At 33.5% G+C, this 25,741-nt stretch overlaps 1 protein-coding gene across 1 annotated transcript in view; it reads right to left on the bottom strand.

The window, feature by feature from the left end:
* Positions 1-25,741, bottom strand: part of SEMA3A (semaphorin 3A) — a 525,999-nt gene that overhangs the window by 202,145 nt on the left and 298,113 nt on the right. The window contains exon 4 of the mRNA XM_008054520.2: positions 7,631-7,824. Coding sequence (XP_008052711.1) covers positions 7,631-7,742 — 112 coding nt within the window. The 5' untranslated portion in view covers positions 7,743-7,824. The remainder of the gene's footprint in view (positions 1-7,630; positions 7,825-25,741) is intronic.

A 25,741-nucleotide genomic window follows, 5' to 3' on the forward strand; every position in this document is an offset into this window, starting at 1 on the left:
GTATAATTCTTGAGACTTGGGACTAGGTCTTAATCATTTCTTAATACCACTTAATAATTCTAATTTGTTCATAACAATGCTGTTGGTAGTTGCCCTACTGTCCTTTTTTGATGATATTTCTACCCTGCCACAAAAATAACATGTTTTCAAGAATTTTCCATCAAACATTGTAAATTCGTGTTATTCTAAATATCAATCTATAGATCCATACATAAGTGTCCTAAAGAAATTAGCCTGTTATCCTCCTCCACCTCTTAATCAGCATCTTAAAGAACTCAACATATATTTTGTTTATTCACACTTCCACCAAAGATTCCTTCAGTATTTCCTTTCACATTGACTCTCCTGAGCAAGTGCTGAGGATGGAAGTAGATGGATCCCAGGCTGTGGAACTCAAGGCCAAGGGAAGAAAGGAGCTGACTTGGCGATGGAATCCAAGGGGCAATGAGAAACTGTTGCGCTTGATAAGTGCAGGAGAGGAAGCAGGAAAGGCTCTGAAATGCTAAATCTCAGCAAGTTGTCAGAGAGCAAAGCTAGGATTTTCCTAAAAGTGTGGATAATGAAAAATCGTCAATTATTCAAGGATTATGCTCTAAACTTCATTTGGTAGGATTGATTTGTTCTACACAGATGTTCAGATACAATGAGACTGAGAATGAAATATTTTTCTTAATCTTTAGTCACTATTTTGCTTTAGGGTAATCTCACCTTCTTTTCTGGCTGTGTGTTCTGTGGCATGATGTGAGAATAAGGATAATCTGGGTATTTGTCCAAAGGAATGAAACAATATCTCAACCTGATTCCTAGATTCTTCCAATATGTATGCATTGCATATTTCCCAACTTTTTCTTGCAGACAAACAAACATAACTTGGATACTTTCTGACTCAGTCCTGGAACAGAGTTGGTTCAGAAAGAGATACTGTTTATAGAGATGTGAACTCTCACATCCCTTGTGCATTCCTAAATGCCTTCACTAATATCCCCTATCCTGACATCTAGCAATACACTTACATTCTCTACAATATTATAATGTACACTTCTTTTATCATGAGTTAATTTATTATAAATTTGCATTATCTTTGTTCCAAAAAAAATTTTTGTTTCATTAACAGGCATATTTGGGGTTTTAAAATAAAGCCATGTGAAAAAAGCGTACAAAATTGTCCAACAATTAGTGACTCTGTGCTAGCCATTGTGAATTCAATGATGAAAAATAATACATACCCAGCCTCGAGAACCTCACGGCTGACACAACAAAGATGATTCACATAAGTGGTTTCACAGACTAAAGATCTGACGTATTCAATAGAACTAAGCTACAGTTTGTTTGCTGATGACAACCCAAGTGGGTGATGTTATATTTTATCTAAAGACATGTTTATGATTGCAGCAACACTTTAAGTTACTGTAAGGTTTGGTCAACATCGTTTCCCACGCCACATTTCTCCAAGCAAGGGAAACCTAGAAATGCAGGTTTAATGACTCATTCAGGAGATGACAGACTTCTTAAATTTGTGGTTCCTTTAAGTCTTACCCTAAGCTTGTAAAACCAACTAAAACCAAATTATTCTTCATATTTATCAACAGAATTTTATTTTTGCTTATCTTCATTCCCTAATTCAAGTATAAATTGTATATTTTCTTATCCTGGGTTTGACAGACTCCAGCTTTGTTACTGTTTGGAAATAGTGTGTGGATTCCCTATTTATACTGATGTTTATGTCTTGGCAATAGGAGGAGATAGTAGCTGGAGACATTCAGACTTACTTGTGTCAGATAGAATTTATTGATTCTTCCATATGTTTAATTATAATAACAAAATTTTAAAACCTACAAATTAAAATGAGTCATTCTCTAAAAAACATACCAAATGTAATGTTCTAAACTTTACTTTACCTTTTCAACGAACTACTCTGCAATTATAAATAATTGCCATTACATCCACAGGAAGGCGACCTCATTCCTGGTAAGCACACTTTCTATGATGTATAAAATTTAATCTATAGACATGTGAAACTGCTCTTCCATTATCCTAATTGTTGGGTGCAATTATTTCATTCATTTTTTTGTTTTGCATTTTACAGATCAATTTTACGTATAAAGTCTGAGTTAAGATAAAATGCATTTGCGTGTTTGCTTTTTTTACTTATAGCCATAACTTTTGGGGGGTTAAAATTAACCAATAAATACATGTAAGGGGCACATCAATATCTTTTGCATATTTCATTTCAACTAATGTTGCTGTTTTGTGCATGTTACATTTCATTATTCTTATGCCAGTTTTTCCAAGCTTGGCCTCCACACATATTCTGTGTATATTTATCCTAGCAGCCAACCCACTTCTAAACTAATGAAAGAGCTGTCACAAATTGCTAGTGCCACCTATTAGTGGAAGCATAGAACTGCAAATCATAATAATTCCCTTAAATAGCACCTTAGAAGTCGTGAGGGGTAAAAGCCATCCCAAGATTCACACTTGTTTTAATTAGTGTGTATAACTACTACTAACTCCATGCATGGAACTTAGTTTAATATTGTCATAAGTATCATAAATTTTCCTACAACCTTGCAGCAATGGATCATTTATCACAGACTTTTTTTTTTTTTTACAAAGATTTGACAAGAGCACTCACTATCTTAAACTCCCTATCATATAATATAATTACTTTACTTTGTAAATAACAGTTGTTAGATAATGGCCAATTCAAAATTTATTTTATTATTGATCACTTGGAAGTTTTTTCTAATTTAGTTTATAAATTTTATTCAGGGCAAAACCTTAGATTTTAAAATTGTTCAAAAGTTATGGACATATGGTATTTTGACTTTAGGAGTTGTGATTCATAGGTGTGTCACTGAAGTTTAAGTGGGAACAATTGGGATAAGAAGGTAAACCACACAATTTCTTACAGATGATGTTCATGACAACTTTAAAATACAAGCTTCTTAAAGCACACACCTGAAAACATAATACAAAATTTATTGCAAAATACAATTACATATTCACACTAAATGTAATATTCTTTCTAATCAACAGCTTAACATCTGTTTTGCTAGGAATATACACAATCATTTTGATGAATTATAATTTAACTTATTCCTGAGTCTTCAATTACATTAAATCTTGAGTATAGAATTTAAATATAATTGACACAAATCACAATGTATTTGTTAATTTTACTATTTGACTTATGTGTGATAATTAAGTATCAAAAAACAAAGGAAAATTAGATATCATTGGCATATATACCCATTAGTTGGCTAAATACCTGGGTATTTCATGTCACTATCAGTAGAGGAATCTTGGAAATAGTTCATACAAAAGAACAAAATCATAAAAGTTAGAATTGGAAAAATTATCTATTCACAATTCAGATTTATCTAAGCTAATAATGACTGAATATTATTTTAAAAGTTGGTGAGGTAGAGACTTATATAGAATTGTTTTGTGGTCTCTGTTACTTTCCTAATTGCTAACGTATACACTGTTTAAATTATTGCTTCAAAGGCAAATCTGGTTGTTAGCTTTAAGCAGAGAAGCCACAAATTGGAGATTTTCACTAGCCTTCATTTGATATGATCAGTGTTGAATCACAAGATGTGTGATTGAATATTTTGTTTTATTTTACGTTTATTTTGTCTTCTTTTGCCAGGACATACTTGTTGAAAAGATAAATTAGAAGCTCTAGCTTTAAGTGTATTAAAAATTAATATTTCAGAATCAAAGTATGATATGAAACTTAGTAAGTTAAGCATTTAAATAAGAGTCAGCAAGTCAGAGACCTGGTGCCAAATATGCAGTGACTATTTGAGAAAAGGCATTGCAAAGAATGTATAACTTCTTTGCTCTATGCCATATATACTTATATATATATACATATCTCTCTATATATCATATATACATATATATGTATATATATGTATATATGATATTTAGAGAGAATAAAATTTAAAATATGAATGCCAATTTAAATCAATAACAATTTTATTTGTAAGGAATTGTAACCCACAATTTGTAGATTACTAAGATTACTTTCCCAACTATAAAATAAAGTTATGTTATTCCTCTGTATTAAATGTATGTCAACATATATATGTACATATATACATACATATCCATATATATGTACCTCATGTACATATTTATACATAACCATTGTTCTGATAAAAGTAAAGAAAATCTCAGAATGAAGTAAAACTGTTGAATATAAAAAATATTATTTATATTAATAAATTTTTAAGCAATCAATGTTTTAAACAAAGGATAAAGATAGACTTTTTCAAGTTTTACTTCAGAATTTTTAATTAAATAAAATTTTATTCTACTATCAGAAAGCTATATATGAAAATTTTGCTTTAACTGATCATATCATTCTTACAATAATTAAACAATTTGGCTCTGGAAAAAACAATCTTTAGAAACTAGAAAAAGAAAGCCTTTAAAATGTCTATCATTTATTTAAGTGCTATTTACTAAGTCCTCTCCGTGAAGGTAAGGTTAAAATCATTGATTTAACCTTTGGATTCATAGGATCACCATCACATTGAGACTAGCATGTGTCTTTGATTTCTACTAAAACTGAAGTTCACAGTGTCCTGGAAAACCCCATTACATTGAATGATGGAACATTTGTCATTTGTTTAAAACCCAAAACCTAATTTATTTTCTTGTGATTCACATAGGTTTTTCTGAAGACTTCACTGTGCCACATATCCCAAATGGAAGATTATGTGATTTTATGGTATTTCATGAGGAAAGTGAAATTTGACTAGTTTTGTAGAAGAAATAAACAGTTATGCACCAATTAAAATAAAACCACTTTAACACTTAGCTATATTACATACATTTAAGGAAGACAAAAGTATGTCGAGTGAATGTTTCTTAAGGATAATCTCTATGACTGCTGAGATTTACAGAGTTCTCACATTTTCTTCCCCCATAAGGATTCTAAATCAGATTGGTTCAGAGGAAAAGCCAGCATACCCCATTTTTCTAATATTATCATTTCTCCAGATGGTCCTGAACACATCTATTCAATTCCTTTTTCCTAGAAAGTGAAGAGGTATCTTATTAGTTATTAGTTACTTTCCTGTTTTTACTTCTTTTTCTTTTTTAATTTAACATATTAAATCACTTTCATCTCTTACAAGGCAAGATGATAAGCAGAAAGTAAGCAAAGTGATTGTCTGAAACTTCATCTTGGCAACCTGAGCAATGAGAGAGTTAATGGTGGATCTTTGAAAATAAGTGACCATGGGAAATTAAGGTTGGCAGGGATTTAACTCTTCATGAATCATGCTAGAATATTTTTAAGTGCAATGCAGTGAATGTTTTAACTGTGTTTGACATCTAATTAAAGAGAAACAAGAAGTAGCTAAAAAAATTTTTTTCTGTTATACTTTAGAAACAAAGCTCTGACAATTGGCTACCAGAAGCTTGATTTGGCAAAACAATTGTGTATATAGAAAAAACAAGGTAATTACAGATTAATAAATGACATTAAAACATTGCTTGGGTCATTCCTTTATTCTTACTGTTTTTCCTTTCACAGTTTATTTCACCCAATTGCCATGCTCTAGGTATACCAATAGAACTGTTATGTAGCTGTAGGGCAGACTTTGATTTAAAGGAAAGCAGAATAATTCTAGTGGATGGCTCTGCCAAAAAAGGGCTTATAAACAGTGTCAAGTATATACATCTTGTCAATATAGATATTTTGCCTCATCAGACAAGTTTATAGCTTGTGTGTACAATGAAGGGTATTCTAATAAAATGCTATCCTTTTAATTTATACAAAGAACAAGTTTCTCCTCTATAATGCAACATAATCTATTACCATGGAAATAAAATTCTTCCAAAATAAAATGTAATTCTCTATTTTTATTTTATTTTAAAATTTAGTTAGCACTTAGACAAGTATATCCAAATCTAACAGGTTTAAAAAATCTATTTCATGATTTTAAACTTGTTAAACTAAAATTATTGTATATAGTCAATCACATCTTTGAGAACTAAAGTTGCATATAAAACTTACTCATAAGGAACATAAACTTGGATAAAGTAGATTGTCAACCTAAGAATTATTTGATGGTACCATCTCAAGCAGTGAAAATAGGAAACCAAACTGATGAGAATACAGATGCCATCATATCATATACAATGGAAATAATTTAAAGATAGTTACAAAATGTATACATAATAGAGAATTAAAGATTTAAAGGATGCTATTTCCAAAACTTGCATAATAACTACAATTGAAATCTGCTGATGTTTAAAATCGATTTCCAATTTGATACACAAATTCTATACCAAGAAAAAAATATTTTTAATTCAGTGTTTTATCTAACAAGCATTATGTCCAAATAAACACATTTAATAGGTGTTTAATTTTCTAATACAAAGTGTGAAAATTACATCTCTCTTTCTTATTTGAGATCTTCATTCACACTAGAGCATTCAGAAAGAGATGCTCTCCAACATGTGAAAATTAAAGAATATGTTTTCTGGCATAAGAACAATGTACAGTTAGAGAGACATCCCTCCAAACAAATTCCATAATTTTCTTTTATCTTATAGGCTCAAAAATAAGCATAATTAGAGCTTCTCATTGCCCCACCCCCAATACTAGAAATCTGAGAATCATAAGAAATCAACACCTTGAGAGTAAAACTACTTGAGTTAAAACAGCTTAATCTTCAACTCCATTTTAATAATACCTGAGCTAATATCATTATTTTCTGCCACTAAAGTTATATATTTTTGGAATCTATTTTAACATTACTTTATACATCTCTCTATAAAGTCTACAAACAAGTAGAGAATATTTTCATAACAATTCTCATTAAAAAACAAGTACATACATTAAACTGTAACCAAATAAAGTACCATGTGATAAAGCTGTTTTTTCTACTTTCTTAAATTTATGCTTTTTAAAAAAGAGAAGTTCACACAACTACCTATGCAACTAGACAGTAATGTCCCTTCAATTCTCACTGAAGTACATATGGAATCAAATAACATTAGCCTCCAAAGACTTTAGCTTTCCACCAATTAGCCAAATACACAGCCTTTTGTACAATCATAACACACTGTGGAAAAACTAGTCTGTTCTATCCGGTTTATATTCTCTTGGCAAACCGTGATCTACTGCTTATGTTAAGCATCTGATTGTCAGATTTGAACAAACTGAATATTCATGATGAGGTTTAACCATTTAGTGCCTAAAACTAAGAAAATGCAATTCATCATACCAATTATTATAGGTGAGGCATGCACATCTACAAAGAGACCATTTTTGCATTAGCATTTTTTAGAAAATATTGTAACAGAAGTAAAGTCAGAAAAATTAACAGAACATACGATCATAAGATATATACAGATCAGCATGTACCGGGCATGCAGCTCTACTCCACAAATGTGATTAAATGTTCTTTGTTTGCATTTAAATTGTCATATATCAAACAGAAGACATGCTTTTTTTAAGAAAGGGTTTAAATCATCTCAGAAAGATAGGCATAATCACATAGGTTTCCCAGGTTAAACTAAAGGGTTGATGGTTTAGCTTGGGGGGGGGGGGCGGCAGTGGGCATTACAAAGCTAGTCAAATAAAAGAAAAATAAAGATGTACCTTTGTAGGATAATTTCAGCCTCGGCACATTGTTCTTCCCGTTTTGATAGTTTGCTCTTGCTGTAAGTAATACTCCCCAGAAAAGACAGGCAATCCTAGTCAACCAGCCCATGCTGCAGACGCTGTAGGTCCCTATGCTGCTTTAGTCTTCCTTCCTGTATTGTGCGGCCAGAGAAGTTCAAACAATCTGGAAACTGGAGGTAACAGGTGATTTAGGTCAGTTTCATTCATAAATGCAGACAATCAAGACCTCATGGCAACACTAACACCTCTTCTTCTGTAACAGTCACTGAAGCACAGAAACTTCAAACCCTCCAAAAAAGAAAAAGAGAAAAAAAAAAAAAAAAAAAAAAAAAAAGGATCCGAGCCAGGCACCGGATAATGAGGCACAACTGTTGTGTGGAAAGAAAAAAAAAAAAAAAAAAAAATTAACAAGGGCTGCTGCAGTGGTGCTTAAGAAGCAGTTCCTTTTATCTAAGCTCCTCTGATAGCCGGTGGCGGACTCTAATCCTGCTCCCTGCTTCATTCGGCTCCGGGGAAGCAGAATGAAAGGGAAACAGAGAAAGAGGGAGAGAGAGAGAGAGAAAGAGAGGGAGGGAGGTAGAGAGAGAGAGAGGAACCGTGAGCAGCGCGGACTTTTCCTGTACACATGTAGGGAGAGATGACACAAGATCCCACAGACAGGTTTTCCAACACTCACTAGACTGGCTGACAATGGGAGAACAGGCGAGCTCAACCCACTCCCCTTCCCTCCTGTCACACAACACATGCAAAAAACATCTCGTAGAGATTAGAGCTGGGAGCAGAACCCTCCAGCGTGCCTGTGAAAGGCATGTAGCTATAAATTTACTTCCCAAGGCAAGCGTTGTTTTATAGCCATTTTTGGGTGCAATTTTGATCTAAAAAATCTGAATTCTGCTACCTACAAAATTTACAATTCATGTTCATTATACAATCCTGCTGAACTTGTGCAGTGTGTGTGTATGTGTGTGTGTGTGTGTGTGTGTGTGTGTGTGTGTGTGTGTGTGTATCCTCATCAATATAACTTTAACCACTGAAGGTTTTAAAGCCTTGTTAGAGATCATTCCCTCCTCCTAACAAACCCCCTAGGCTCAATCACCCCCTTTCCCTGCCCCACTGCAATTTCAGGGAAGAAATTCCTAGCAAAGCCCATTTCAACAATCAGTTCAAGACAAATATAGGTCCTTTGAGAATTATAAATTACAACAGGGGATTCTCAAAAGGATACTCAGAATTTAAAAACATCTATGGTTTTCCAGCTTCTGGAATGCTCTGGCTAACGTTTTTAATGCATCACATCTCATTAATTAAAGCCACTTCCCTAGTTTGGGTTTAAAGGGCAATGGAAGATGACAAAGTTCACAAAAGTCCCTGCTGAGTGTCAAGGACCAACATAAAAAGAATATCTCTGTGTCTTCACGAGCTGGTGAAGGGTTACTAAATTTTCTGTGGTACACATATGCATGTATTCAGGCAGTTATACAAACACCCTTATAGTTTCTTCTGAAGCAGGCATGTTATCTTTGGTCTCTAAAGTTTTTCTCTTATTTTTCTTTCAATTTTCCCCAAAGCTGATTTTTTATAAGAATTTTTGAGGGGATGTTGTATAAAAGTTAACAGGACAAAACTTTCTCTTCTTCATTCCCCAACTCTCTCTGTCCTACCCCTCCTTCCAACGCTCCCCACCCCCACGTGCAGCACTTGAAAAGCAGAAGAACTCAACTTCAATAATATGGAAACTTCTTGGCTGAATGGAGAGGGCAATCCTCAAAATTAAAAACATAAACACTTACTGAAAGTGGCTTAGTAGTCTTTTTAAAAAATGATCTAAGCATTGGTACTACAGCATTCATTACTTAATTACTGCAGACCAATAGAGAAAAAGCAGTGCACCCCCACCCCAATGTGTTTGTGAGTGTAGGTGGAGGAGGAGGAAGAAGATGAAGAGGATTTAAAGGGAAGAGAATGGGGGAAGGGGCGGAGGGAGTCTCTCTCTACTTCACTAGATTGATTCATTAAACAGATCTTATTGTATTTGTCAGTTTCCACAAGTCTATTGATCAGTCAGTATTGTTAAGAAAATAAAATCCAAAAATAATGTTGATTTTACTGATTCCCACACTTGTTATCCTGAGTACTTTTCACGCTCTAGGCAATGGATTAACACTACAAATGACAAGAGACTTGTCTGTCTTCCATGGATTACTCTCTATAGACATTCATTCTGCAGAGGAATTCATGTCACTAAAGGATTGAACTAATGAATTATCCTATTGAATCTCACAAATAATTAGTTTAAATATTTTAAATAGTTTCACCATTTTCATTAACATGTATTTTAATTGTCTTAAAATGTACTTTTTGCTCCAGTTTTGTTACCAAAAGTAGGAGACCAAGTTTATTTTTGTCAAAACTAAACAGGGTGAGCGAACGTAGAATTGGATCCATTTCACCTGTGTAATGTCTAATCCCAAAATATTTTTGATGTGTTCAGGAAAAAATAAGACTGTAAGTAAATTCAAATAAAATATTGTTAAAATTGACTCCATGAGGAAGAAAGACATTCAATCTGGATTCTGAACCACAAAATCAGGACAGAGTTATTTCATTTTGTAAAGCAAATAATTTAATGTTGAAGCATAAAATGTAGTAGCACAGACACCCTATTTAAAAGAAAAAACTTTGATATATTCATGTATATTTGATATTTTCCTCAGTCTCCAAATTATTTAGGATTTTTTTTCCCGATGTTTGAAAATGTAATAGATTTACATTCACGTTTGCTTTTCTGCAGATTTTTTAAATTTAAAAAACAGTAAAAATAGCAAATTCTTAGGGAAACTGTCTGTCCTAGACTGATTAAGTTATAAAATCTTGATGAATCCAGCCATACATAGATATTTAAACTGTGATGTTTCTTAATGAAAAAAATAAAGGAAAAAAGGGGGAGAGAGAGAGAGAGAGAGAGAGAGAGGGGAAGGGAGGGAGGGAGGGAAGGAGAGAGAACATGCCTGAAAAATACTTACAAAAGCATTTAGAATATTATTTTTTAACTACTACCTCATTTCACTTTGGTCAGGGATTAATAAAGTTTCTTTCTTTTCTTTTTTTCATATCCCCAAATATCTAAGAGTTTAAGCCTATTTCTCAACTAAAGTAGAAGCAAGGTCGGGTGGACCTGGATTGGTATTTATCAGAATCTATCAGAATCTGGCTGCATGTGTGAAATGTAGATCTTAATCCACGCCTCCAAGGATTATTTCTTATTCTAAGACTCCGTGGCCCAAGGTATGAAATGACAAAATCTGCTGTATTTGACACCATAATCATTAATTTTACTGAATCGTTTACTATCTTTTAAAAGTCAGAAATACTATGTTGATCTTTTAACACTGAATTTTATTTAAGGTATAAGTGAATTATTCTCATTGTTTTTTCCTCAAAGCAGTCTATTTTCGATTATTTTCTAACCCACAATCTACATCATATACAGTAAGTAACTGTATTTGTAACTGAGTTCCTAATATGTTCTAAAAGTTCAGGTTTTCAAATGTGATTAAATCCTGTCATGGAGTCAAATTTGAGCAGGTGTTTAATATGATCATGTTGTTGTATATGTTTCTGTCAAATAAATCAGTGGTTTTTAACCTCACCCTGCTCCATATTGAAATGGAGTACTAAAATTTTTAAGAATGGCAATTCTGGGTAGCATGCTTGATTTTCTAGGAAAACAAACTTCCTACTTCACAACAGGTTAATTAACTCTTTTATTTTTAAATAAAGACTTGTGTAGTTTTAGAAAACATATTAAGGTCTTTCTCCACCAAATATACATATTTTTGTATTTTTTCATGTATTGGATGAAATTAATGTGTGTATTTTTTAAATGTTGTTCACTGTCTGTATTTTGTTTTTATGAAGCAAATTTAGATAGCAATAAAAATTGTAATTTAAGGACAGAAATTGTATTGTAATTTGTAAAATAGTATTCTAAGTACTTTCCTAGGTTGTAAGTATACTGATTGTTTCGGTGAGTACTATGTAAAACACATGCAATATTTGTGCATAAAAGAATTTAAGGAGAAAACATGTTTTAGATGTATTTCAAAGATTAAATGGATAAAATGAATGTACTTGAAATTATGGAGCACTTTGTCAAACAAGCTTACCTTTCCCTGCAATCTTCTCTCACCCCCATTTTATTGTGATAGCTAGAGGAACTCCTCAAAAGTGTGTGCCACCCTCAGAAGAAGATGACCTCTTTAAAGGAAATTACTGACTTAGGAGTTTCAGAATGAGTTGGTTAACCAGTTCTCCTAAGAAATAACACCAAGAAGGAAACCAAAATTAAAAGCAAACATTTCAATACACTTCCCAAGGTATTTTTCAATTGAGTCATGTAAAAAGCATATATTATTTTTCACTCAACATCTGTTATTTTCTGTTTTTTTTTTTTTCAAGGGATGCTTCATTAGTATTTGAGAAAGGCACATGATCAACGGAATTACAGTAAATGTCATAGTCGAACATTTGCCCTTGCTCTGACTTCTCATGTTGAAATTCATTTTTAATGAGGGTTTTTCTAGTACAGGAAATTTGAAACTTTTTCCTCTAAAAAAGAATTGTGTGGGTGAAAAAAAAATCTTTAGAAGATCAGAAGACATCCTATTAATTGGAAAAACTAAATAGTTGATGTATTATTCATTCTACCCAAAAATGTTAGTGATTTAAGAACTACTGCAGTCGCCACTGGGAACTGGGGGTAGCAGGTTAAAAGCAATGTTTAAGAAATTAAGTTAAGCTTTTCATAATCTGACCCTTACGAATGCTTTCAGTGTAAGCAACATGTGAAAGAAAAACTTAAGAGAAGGAATTGAGAAAATGCAAAGGGAATTCAATCTCTGGGGAAGCATTAACTCCTCCTTCTCTCTTGACCCTCCCCCGACCATAAGTAATGATTTCAGTCAAACAAACTCTCCCCTTCTCTGGAATGAATTGGTAACAGTTAAAAAAAAAACAAAACAAAACAGTTTTGCGTTTTCCTATTTACTGTTGTAACATTAACGTTATGATACTTTAAGGCAAATAGGGCCTCAAAAATTACAGGAACGGTCTTTTAGCAGTGAAGGTCCCTTTCCTTGAGAGTTTGAGGCATGGAGTGGGTAGGTGAAATTTTTGGTTAGTAAGTTGAGTGGGGAAAGGAGAAGAGTAACAAGAGGAGAGATGCAGGACGTTTTGTAAGTTATGATTAGCCTCTAAGTTGCCAAAAGTGGCTAAAACCCTGCTATAGAAACGTGATTGATTACTTCTATGGTCTCTGTTTTCTTTTATCTTCTTAAATTCATCACATTTTTCAACATTTCAGAATGTTTTAAAGATGGCATTTTCTCTTTGCTATTTCTGTTTAAGGAGCTTGTCATCACTACAAGTTCTTTATTATATTATATGATGAATGAATGCAGTGTTCCTGAATATTGATATATTAAAAAACAATAAAGCACTGAAAATACCTGGGTTTTTTTCTTAAATGAGCGTCTCCACCTCAACTCAAATGGAACAAGAAAGTTTTCAAGTGAGACAAAAATCTCATTGTTAATACTGATCAGTACAGACTAGGCAGTGAGGAGGAAAAAATGAGGCATCTGTGGAATACAAATGAAATGAGCAGGTTGGCTGGAGAGCGTTTCAGGATGTGAAATTATTAGTCACTTGCTTTCAGTAAAGGCAAATCACACACCTTTTACAGAATAAATAAGCAACTCTATACTAAATAAACAAAGTGAAGAAACTAGGCAATATTGTTGAAAGGACTACTTTACATCTGACTCACGCAAAGCAGATGCATAGAGTTCCCTTTTGTTATCCACTGAAGAAGAATGTTGCACCTCAGATGGAAGTTTATTGCAGTCTCTATAGTCTAGGAAAAGGCCTTTTTTCTTTGTTTTAAATGTTTTTAGAGTTTGAAACTGATAAAGATAGAGAACAGAAATAGTGAACCCTAGAATTAGAGCTCCTTAAAAGTATTTATTATAATGGTAAAACCAACTGTTTGGGGGACAGTGACTCCAAAACCACAGTGCATTTTGCTTATCAAGGGTGCGGATTTCTCCAAATTGCAAAAGTTAGAAAAATAAAAACTTCCATTATTATTTTTATTTTATATTGTCTCAAGTGTAAAACATCATTTAATCTACTTGATGCCTCATCTTATGCTTTCTTTTGTGGTGTGGGGTAGGATTATAGTACAGTTTTATATCACTGCTTTGGCTACAAAGGCAGCTGTCACCTTGTGAAGATTAAAAAAATGCCTCAGTTATTAGTCAATTTTTTATTATTAACACTGATTTGTAAAAAATATATATTTACCATTTTTTCTTAGAGCATATCCATAGAATTAATCAACATAAACCCATTGTTTTCCTGCTGTATAAAGGAGAATAGAAATACCATCCCAAATGTCTAGCTTTGAATCTTCTTACATTAAAGATTCAACTTGAAAACATTTGACTTGAAGACTTAAGTGACAACGAGATTATTCCCCTCATTGATTTTTTTTTAAGTTTATACATGACTTTGGTGACTTAAAGTACTTTAAAGACCCCCAAATAGCTAATGCAATTTTATAACTTTTTTTGAGAGACAGAAATAAAGTCCACACTATCTCACTGTGCTCTCACACAGTTTTAAACTTTATCTCACTTTAAGTTTTCTTAATGGACGACCATAATATGCTGATTATACCTGAGGGGAGAGGAAAGAAGTTTGTTCTTTGGATCTGTAATTTTAAATGATGAATATATTTCTCATTGCAATACATTGTGGAGATGACATTTGATATTTTTGTTAGAATTGTTCAACATGGTAACCATAGTTAACAATATATTATAATCTAGAAGAATGCTAAGAGAGGGGATATAAAGTGTTCTCACCATAAAATTGATAGCCATGTGAAAAAATGCACATGTTAATTAACTAGATTTCATCATTTTGCAATGGACATATACTTCAAAACAATATGCTATACATGGTACATGCATCCAATTTTATCATAAATTTAAAACAATAATGACTGGATATTTTAGTGGTCTCAATTGACTTATCAAATAATCCATACATTTAATGATGCTGGAAAATCTATTTTTGTTTTGTTAACCCAAAATGACAAACACTTAGAAAAATAAGAAAACTAAAATCGAATGAATCTAATTAAATATGCTAATCTATTTCTTGGGTTGCCAAGGAGAGTTTATAGGTGCTTGCCACAGTGATCAATCCAGCACACCTAATTTGGTTCCAGAGACACAATTTTAATTATACTATTTCTACTCTCTAAACAAATAATCTTTGAAAACATTTCACTTATCACATTTCTTGCATTGTTTCTTTTATATTTACCTTTTCCTTCAACAAAATTTTGAGATTTTTCTATATCCCAGTCATTGTGATTTATAAAACAAATTCCAAGTTTTTTGAGGATATTAATATATATTCCCAGTAACAAGTGTTCTAATGCCAATTTATCTCACTTCCCCCCCTACCATGAGTCATATAAATGATATATAAATCTTTCTGTATATATTTTGGCATAGTGTGCTTTAAAAAAAAATATGCCTCTACTGCTATATTCTTTTCATCAGTTCCTGTATCTTTTTTCATCCCTTCTAGTAATATCTTCTATATTATTGTGGAAGACCCTAGCTGATGACAGATTGTCTACATATTTTGTTGGATTACTCATGATTAAGGGTCATTGTATTCCCCTGAAGCTAATCTGCCTATATTTCGCATTAGGATTCAGGCTGTAAGGATTTTGCATTAGGGACTCAGGATGTAAGATTGCTTATGTTTTTAAAAGCCTCATCTAATGTTTCACAATATTTTGCAAATATTCTGGGAGCTTCCTCTTCCCACGTTTCTATGGTGCTGGGTTCATTTTTCTATTATTGCTCTTATTATATTAGATCATAATAAAATTTCTCGGTAGACTCTAATCTCAAAGAGGACAGGAACTATTTTTTCTCATTATTTTATTTTCAATGCTCAGCATAGCGTGTAGCACAAAGTAAAGCTTAAACTATTAAGTAATGGATTAACTAATCAATTAGTTAGAGGAAATGTATGCCAGATCATGAAAATATTATGCCCCAGAAATCTCCCAATTTAAATAAACAGTTTAGTAGAAATTATTTCTTTGCAGATATAATTGCACTAGTTGTTCATGCTTTTATGTTAAAGCAAGTATTGGAATATAGACCATACTGTTAGAGAAAACTAATTGGTTTTTTAACATACTGCTAAGGTAACCATATTCTAATTCACAAAACATAATATTTTTGGTCTCCCCTTTGAGGTATAGAAAGTTTAATTGTTTTGTTATTATCACAACTTTTATACAATTATTTCTTTCTTTTGAAATTAAAAACTCCTCTTCAGATTTGCTAAAGTCTATTAACTATTACATTATTTTGCTGTTATATGTGTTAAATGAAAACAAGTATCCTACAGTGTTTATTAATGTGTAGTGTTTCCAAATGGTAATACATTCTAATATTTTTTTAAAAATTATGAATGGTAGCTATAAAACTCCAAGAAGGTGAGGCGCAGTGCCTCAGCCTGTAATCCCAGCACTCTGGGAGGCTGAGGAGAGAGGATTGGCTAAACCCAGGGGTTCAAGACCAGCCTGAGCAACTTGGTGAGACCTCATCTCTACAATAAATCCCCAAAACTAACTGGGCACGGTAGCGTGTGTCTGTAGTTTCAGCTACCTGTAAGACTGAGGCAGGAGGATTGCCTAAGCCCAGCAGGTCGAGGCTGCGGTGGCCATGAGAGTGCCACTGCACTCCAGCCTGGGCAACAAGAGGGAGACCACAACCTCCAACTCAAAAAAAACCCCAAAAAACAAAAAAACTCGAAGAAAGAAAGGCAACACAAATTGTGAAAATACATCTTTTATATAAGGCAGGACACCTGGGTTTAAGTCACAAAACCACAGTTTGTAACAGTATAAATTTAGGGTTCTATGTCTATAAATGCAGCTGATCATTCCCTTTTTTTCCATTATGGCTGTCAAATCAGACATATCTGTCATTACCAAATACAAGGACAGGCAGGTAGCCATATTGTGGAGTCAGACTCTGCAGTAACAGAGTTTGGTTAAGACTTTGGGTATCAGCATTGAATATAGGGGTCAAAGGTATCATGTAAATACTGGGGAGAAAAAGCAGTGACTCTGAAATGTCCTTTTGGGGAAAGAGGAGGAAACATTTTGAGACACCTGCAGTAGGCACCACAACTGTCAAATGAAAAGGAGGATCCAGTCCACTGCTATTAATTTTTTGGTTTGAAAGTTAACCTTTAAGTATTGCACAATAGATTTTAAATGCACCACATTTACATATCAAGTGCAGTAGTTTTGACCATGGAGATTATCTAAGTTAAAATATGAAGAATAGAAAGGGCAATAGTAAACAGAGAAGCCTTGACTTAGTCTAATAAGCAAGGTCTCCTTCTTCACTAATGGGTCCACAATTCCAGGCAGCTGCCAACTGAAGGAGAGCAATGCTTCACCACTTAACACGTTGCTGGTGACTCATTTGGCCAGATGTGGATTTGAGATCCTCTACCTTTCATGGTTTGGACAGAAAGAATAGTATCTTTTATGGTAAATCATGCCCTAAATTATTAGAAGACCCACTACTAGTACTAAATCCTCAACAGGTCTTAATAACCTAAGTTGCAAACTTCATGAGTTAGTGAGTATTTATGTTTCAGAGCAAATTATTTTCCCAGATAAGTGTCGTACTTAACTTTAGGAAGCAGAGAAGTTAAGGTCAACAGGTGAAACACCTGTACAATTATTATGGGAATATCTCCTGCTACCATTTATATTTTTAGTCATTACGTCTCCTAGGTCAATAGCACTCTTTAGTATTTTAACTGTTCAACAAGTTTTGTTTCATACTGTTTTCAAAACACTAGGGAATCCCGATTGGCTGGTAAATAAGTTAATTTTCCATCCTGGTGGAATTTTTACTATAATAGTTTCAACAGTAACATTCCCTCTTACCTTCAGTATTATTGTCAAAATACATCAGCAAAATATCACAATGATTAAAATTACACAACTGTCTTTGAACAAACAGTTTCTAATGCCTGCAAATGGATAATCAAAAAATATCATTTAATTCACAAGATGAATCTCAATTTACAAGTCATTTTTATATTTATATTTTATAATAATTTCCAGAAGTCCATAAAAAGTACAAAGTTAAGCATAAAAATGCAATTGGCACAATCTGAATAGAACTACAATTCAAATGGATAAGTATCACTACATGGCAAAACTGTTTAGATTTATTGGCTATAAGTAGTGGAATATATTCAGCAGATTTTAAAGAATCATGTTTTAACCATATCCAGAATTTTAAAAGTTCATTCCCTTTTTAATACTTCAAAAATGTTGTTTCAAATGTATTCAGTAGCATTTTCAAATGTGAATTTATAAATGTGAAAAGTCAGTTAGTCTGTCACTAAATTGTCTATCAGAAAGTGGTTCAAATGTCATTAATTATTTTATAGGAGTAATCATGTTGTAGCTTTAAACAAACTAAGCTTAAGTCTACTTTAAGACTGGAGTGCCGGGATGAAAATAAAGACCCTTCTGCTAAAATAGAGACGATTGAGTTACATTTAACAAGATGCAGGATGTGACACTTCAGCTATCTAACAGTGATGGGCTATTTGCCACCCCAGCAGCTAGATCATGTTTCCTCTGCCGCATACAATTTAAGAATAATTTTATAAAAGTTACATGATTGACACTATGGCATCCTTCCCATTCTGATTTATTTAAATGTTAATATCTCTATGATAAGTATATACTTTTAAAGGATTTTGAAAGAAAGAAAAAATAAGCTACATTTTACTTAGGTGAACTTTTTAAAAGCTGTTTATTGTAGACAGCAAGTTGACATTTTATTAACTCTAAAGGTTTTTCCCTGCTTACCACAACTTTTCTATTGTCTGTGTTTTCATTAAATGGGTTTGCAATACCCATTTCTACAGTTCTTTCTCTTTCAACTTTAAAAACAGGTGATATAGTACAGTAAAAAAAGGGTACAGTAAAATATTTTTCTATGACTATTATAGTAACTATCATATTATAGTCTATATCCCTGTCCTTAATTCATTCTATCTCTAATTTGATTATCCACCTTTGTATAGTAAATTCTTTACAAAATCTGACACAAATTTTTATTTTAACTGTAGGCACACCAACACTCATGATCACTATGAGCTAAATCTCTGTACATATATATTGTGTTCTGGACATGTTTATATGTATTCATTGTATCCATAAAGTGCATATTTTATGAGTATATTTATATATTCTTTATATCGATAAATATATAGATATATATTTATATATCTCTTTAATTGTAGGATCTGTTCAATGGTGAGGTTCAGATGAACTGTTTCCTGTAAGGTTCCTAGTACAACTCCTGTAAGGTTCCTGTACACAATGGGTCCTCAATAAACACAGTGAATGACTTCCTGACTATTGTCATGGTTCCTGGGAGAAGCAAGATGGGGCTGGCAGCAAGAGACAAAACTGGCTGTCAAAACTGTTATATTTAGATGAAGAGTAAAAACAGGAGATTAAAAAAAAAAATCCTGAAGGTTTTCAAAAGAACTCTGTCTGTTCTGTCAAAACCTGATTCAAAATATTCTACATATTCAAGAACCCACAAAGACCAGTTTTAAAAACATATCCCAAAATTTGTAAAACTGGTCAATGAACATTTGCTTACTTAAAAAAAAAATTATAAAAGGTTATATTTAAGAACTACGTTTAATTGAAGAAATGGCTATGCTCTATTTTTGGGAAGTATAGAGAATTTGTTTTAGGGTGATGAAACATGTTTAAATAATAGAGTTTTATTAGGTATAGGTTTGATATAAATGCCTTTCATTTTGCCTAGTTCTCTGAGTCATAAGCTAAAAATCAAGTGTTATAAAACTTAAGAGGTAAGTCCTCTTCCTGTGTAAGTAGGTGTGGGAAAAACGTGTCTCCCTTTCCCCTATGGAACTGTTGTGTGAAGAGGATTTCCCTTCCATTGGCTACAGTAAAAGAAAACTGCTATGAAATAATAAGGCTGTATGTGGATATCATAAGGCTGTGATGAGGACCTTAAAACCGTGAGACAGTGAGGAGATTGCAGTGATGTGACTACTTTCCCTCCTAAGATTAAAAGCATTTTAGTCTTGTGTATTCTATGTAAGTATGTATATACACATGCTCATTTGTATATATGCATATTTACGTATACATGCAAGTGTGAATATTCTTACATACACATACATGCATCCATTATATACACACATATGCAATCTTAAGTATTATTAAAACAGTTACTCAACTTTTGTGCCAGGCACTACACTAAAATTGTAAGAATCTGAAGACAAATGAACATATTCCCTGCCATCAAGAATTTGCCATTGAATTGGAAGGGCAATGCAAGACTAGCCTTTTACAAGTACGATAGCAACAGCCTCCTAGATACCATTTAATTATAAACCTTGAAACTGACAAAAGATAATTACCCTTGTCTTTTCTTAAGTTTTTGGTTAAGTTGAGGCCTTTACCAATAATGTGTCATAAAAAATTTCTCTTCTCTCCTGAATGATACAAACTCATGTGTGATTTCTGGTATCTTTAAATACAAGTGGAACAGTTGGCTTTGCCCCATTTCCTTATTCTGAAGGATTACTCTCAGATTTCAGTCTTGAAAAAAGTGATAAAGGCTATTTTGAGAAATCAGACTCTTAGGATACAGAAAACTGCAGGTTTCTGATTACTGCATTATAAATAGGTCTAAAGGTAAACACTATCACCTGAATCTTATTACCAGAAATGGATACTGTGTATATTTAATGCTCTAAAAATAATTTTCAACATCTAAATAGTATGTTACTTTATAACTAATGGACAGTGGCCTATTTATATGGAGATGGAACGCTACTTTTCAGACCTCCATTTTGATACGTGTGCCTGCATAGTATCTGGAACTAAATTAAAAAGCAGAAAAGAGTATTCTATAAAACTCCTGAGTGGTTTTATTAATTTTAGACATGAGTCTGCTACATTTCTCAGTGGTTTAGGTAGGAATAACAACAAGAGGGTTCTATTATTTAACCATTCCATGTAGGTGGGCTGTGAGTGAGTGTTTGTGTGTGTACTGGCTCAAGTTTAACTCAAATGCATGGATTACATTACTAAATAACAAGTAAAGAGACAGTACAGTATTATGAGAGAAACCCAACCTGAGTCTTATTTCCAGCTTGGGCACTAAACAGTTATGTGTTATGAGATAAGGAATTTCTTGGAGCCTCAATATTCTTCTCTATAAGTGAGCTACTTAGTAGAAAAATTCTACTTTCACTTCCTTCTGGTGCTATAAATACTACATTTCAAAGTGTAGCCACAGTTTGAAATGTATCACTTCAATTTTTAGCAATATTTAATTATTTTGGTTAGGAATAACATTTTAATGATTTAATGCTCAGATAACATGAATGATAGGCATTGAGCCCAACTGTGGTCTTACAAGAGGCTTCCTGCAGGAGATGGTGTCTGAGCTGGGTCTTAAATGATGAGTAAGAGCAGGTGAAGAAAGATGAGGAGGTTTACTAGGGCTTCAGCCAGAGTACAAAGCCACAAAACAGGATAGCATGTGTGAGTGCAGGAAATGGGAGCAATTTTGTCATTAACAGGGTATAAATTGCAAAGAGGAGAGGAAGGAGAAATCAGCAAGGGCCAAATCAAAAGGGGTCTATGTAGTTGTGCCTGTAATTCTAATAGAGATTATGAAAGCCAGGAAAGGGTTATAAAGAGGAGAATGCCATAGACAGATTTTTCTTTTTAGATAAGTGAATGTGGTTGCAGTATGAGTGATGTATTTGCTAGAAACAAGCATGGCGGTGGGAAGGCTAGGTAGGTCTCTATTGCAATGGCCTAGATTAGAAGTGACTAGGCCCCGAATCATGGAATATTAAAAGAAGACAGATTAGGTTTGTATGAAGAAGGCAAAATCTGCCAGTCTTGGTGAAAGGTTGGATAAGGAGGAGGATGAAAATGTGGAATTTTGAAACTTTTCTCACGGTTCCCCTTACTATGGCACAGATAAAGATAACCATTAACTGATACCCACAAGAAAAGAAGAGCAGATATGCCTGAACTTGCTGATTTTGAGATATTAGGTACACATAAGCAGTTTGGTAATTAGTGTAAAGCTCAAATGCCAGAGACAAAAATTGGGATATTTGTGGGAATCAAAATCAACATTGGGAAAAAAAGAAGACCGAGGACAGAACTCCAGATTACAATAAGGAATAGGCAAAAGAGGAGAGCCCCGAATAGGATGAAACAACAATCAGGGAAAACTGGAGAAGATAATGTGCATCGGGTAGAAACTTCTAAGATGTTCAGCCAAATGTGGGAGAGGAATGTGTAAGCTAGATGATGCATGTACCACTTGAAGCAACAGAGAGGAAACACCTGTGCTCTATGAAGGCGTGCTGGTGATGGAGACAGAAGTCAACTTGTGGTGGGGTAGGGAGACCAAACTTTGAGAGAAATTATTAAGTAATAATTAGCTGATTTTGGCTAATCAACTCTCTCCCTTTCTCAAATAGAAAATGACATTTATAAATTCTTGGACATTCCTGAAGTTTGAGTTCATAATTAAAATGGAAACATTTACTCTAAAAACACGACCTGTTTAGAACACAGTTTACATTTATCATCACTCAATTGGAGAGGGTAATTACCTTTACTTCCAAATGATTTGATTTACTTTTATTTCTCCATTCCCCCCCCCCAAGTATTTTCGTAGGCTCTTCATAGAAATTGATTCACTGATTACAATTTTTATTGTAGACCAATATAACGAATGATCTTATGAAGAATTCTCTTATATTGTCTGCAAAACCACTATTCATTATACTAGTCAGCATCTCAAATAAAGGCACACATGATAAATTTCTCCAAGAACTTAGTGCTGGGAAATATTTTCTCTAATGTCGAACTGATATACTCCTTTTTATTAGTAAATTAAAATGCATTTCCTTTTGAACCTTGACAGATGAGAAATCTAAAATGAAATTTAATGCTCATGTGTGGAAATCAGTTTTTTCAGCTGGGCTCGGTGGCTCTGCCTGTAATCCTGCGCCTTGGGAGGCTAAGGTGAGTGGAGTGCCTGAGCCTGCGGGTTGGAGACCCGCCTGGGCAACTTGGTGAGACCTCATCTCTACAATAAATCAAAAAATTAGCTGGGTGTGGTAGCACGCGCCTGTAGTTCCAGCTACTTGGAAGGCTGAGGCAGAAGGATCGCCGGAGCCCAGCAGGTCGAGGCTGTGGTAGCCGAAAGCAGCCACTGCACTCGAGTCTGGGCGACAGAGTGAGACTCCAACTCAAAAAAAAAGAAATCAGCTTTTTTATTTTTCAAGTTGGTAGCTAGAGTGTATGTGTTCCTTTCTTTTATTAGTTTTCTAGTTCTTTCATATTTTACTTGTGTGTATATGCCTGTGTTTATGTATGTTTACCAAAGTCATCATCAAATTTTATCATAAATAAGTATAATAAACAACAATACAAACACTAGTAATAAAGTTTGGTTGGCTTTTATTCCAGTTTCTCTTCCTTACTTTTGAAGCTCCTTTTTTCCTTCTTACACAAGCCTAAGCATATATTGTTTGAAGAAAAAGCAATAATCTGTAGTATTATTTTAATTAAAGATAAATTCATACTTCAATTTTCTCATCACTTATTTTTTCTTTTTTTGCATTTAATTCCCAGAAAACAAGATGCAGTAGGATTTAATTCTGGCATGAGAAACATTTTTTATTAATTTATTAAGCTTATCCTAATTTTTAATTAAATAATTTTTATCCATGTGCCAATTAATACAATTATAAATGATTTTTTTTTGTTTTGCTTTTTGCCGGACATTTAGCTACATTTAGAGCCACTTGAGTCTAACCTAATATAAACTGATTCCATGACAGTCTCTTCTCATGACACACTTTCTGTGTGCGTTGCCCGTATGCTTCATTTTCCCTAAACAGAATGTCTGAAGAGCAGCTTGAAGAGTGGCAGGTACAAATAAAGAAATACAAATTATACTCAAAGTTAGGGAAGATTTACAGTTTCAGTATAGGCATGAGGATTAGCAAAGGTGATTTGATATATTTGCATATTTATATTCACATAAAAAAGAACCTGCTTCTTTTTACAAGAAACCCCAAGATATTCTCATTAAATTCTTTTCCATCTATCATGATTCATCTAAAATGTCATGTCTTTGAATCCTTCTCCCAAACTCTAGGACATTATCTTGCCACTTTCTAGATTATGGGCTTTCTGTTCTTGGAGATTACAAAGGAATCTCAAAATATATTGCCATAATTTGTTTAAAAATCAGCTTCATTCTTCTATTCACAAGGAGGAATTATGTACTTTTTTGACTTTTTAACCTAGGCAGTCAGTATATCTACTCAATAAAAGCATTTTTGGAAGGCTGAAATGTTTGAATGAATGAATGAGGCAGACATTGGGTGAAAGCTGAAAAATATTGGAGATAATGAATCATCACTCTGGATTTCAGATATTTAAATTTCTGGATGTTCAAGATGATTCTAACATTGGTGGTGACATTTCTGTTGATAGCATGAGGTGCCAAGAATAAGAGTCCTATGAGGTCAATGTTAAATCAACGCAATGCTCTGGGGTAGTGATGTCAAATTACTTCTAAAAGGTTAAATCTGTTACAGAAGAAAAAGACGAACTGAGTCTGCATGAATGCATTAGTACAGTGAACAAAAAAATGTGCAAATCACAAGGAGGTAGAACATTCGCAGAGGCACAAAGAGAAAAGAGCCAAAGCCAACTCTTGGCAGTGCATAACACTTAAATCTCGCTTGAATTTTCATTTCTAAAAAGGGAGGTTGTCCCAACTCCATCATGGAAATAGAGGCATTGTCCCTCAACATAACATCCAAGTATGTTACTAACTTACGTTTTACATGCTCTAAGTGGTCTACTTATAAAGAAGGGAATGTGATTGCTGTGAGAATATGAACATTATGGGTTTGTGACACTTAAGTTTCTTATTATACCTAAATTATAAACATTCCAATTGATTGCATGATAATAGCATACATCAATTTTAAATGTCCACAATAAGACAGAGACCGGACCAGGTATTTTTTCATAAAACAACTTTAATTCTCACAATAGCATACTGCAATATAATAATTTTCCCCATTTTTACCAATGACAAAACTGGGGCCTGTGCCAATTAAGTAATTTTATGTCTAAGACAAAGTTTGTGTTGCATTTTTAAACATTTTCTCTATATAGTTACAACCAAGTTGGACTTATATTGGCATGTCTACTCAAATAACAATATAAGTATTAGATATAGAAAGGGTTATATTTTTAAAAACTCAACTGTATTGTGAAACTGGGACAAATATGCTGCCAGCAGTCTCATCTTTAAATTACATTTATTAAAATGACAGATTTTTATACATACAAACCAGAATAAATGAGGAAACCTTTTATCCCAACTTTCTGCACACAAGGGAATAGCTGAATTACTCACAATGTATTCTCTTGTCTCACCTTAGAAGAGTTCTAAGGATTAAAATTCCAAGTTCTGCGGTCTTGGGCATCAACAACCAAAGGCCAAGAGCTACTGTCCCTCTGCATGACATCCTCTTCCCCAGACAGCTGCACTGCTCGGTGCTTCTGTGTCTTCATGTATCTACTCAAAGGTTATGTTCTAAATAAGGTTGCATTTTTCTGACCAGTCACCTGAAGATTGTAGCCCTTATTTCTGTCCTTTAACTTGTTTTTCCACATGGCCCTTATTATCGTATGACATATATCTTATGTATGTGGCTTATGTGTATTTTCTTCAGAAAGTACACTCTATGCCATGTCTGTTCAAGCACTTGGGCTGTACTTGGTACATAGTAGGTATCACTAACCTTTATAGAATTAATGGGTTCCTAACACATCTAGTATAA

This window comes from Carlito syrichta, unplaced genomic scaffold, assembly GCF_000164805.1.
Source record: "Carlito syrichta isolate Samal-C Ts95f unplaced genomic scaffold, Tarsius_syrichta-2.0.1 Scaffold295875, whole genome shotgun sequence".
NCBI classification, from domain to species: Eukaryota; Metazoa; Chordata; class Mammalia; order Primates; family Tarsiidae; genus Carlito; species Carlito syrichta.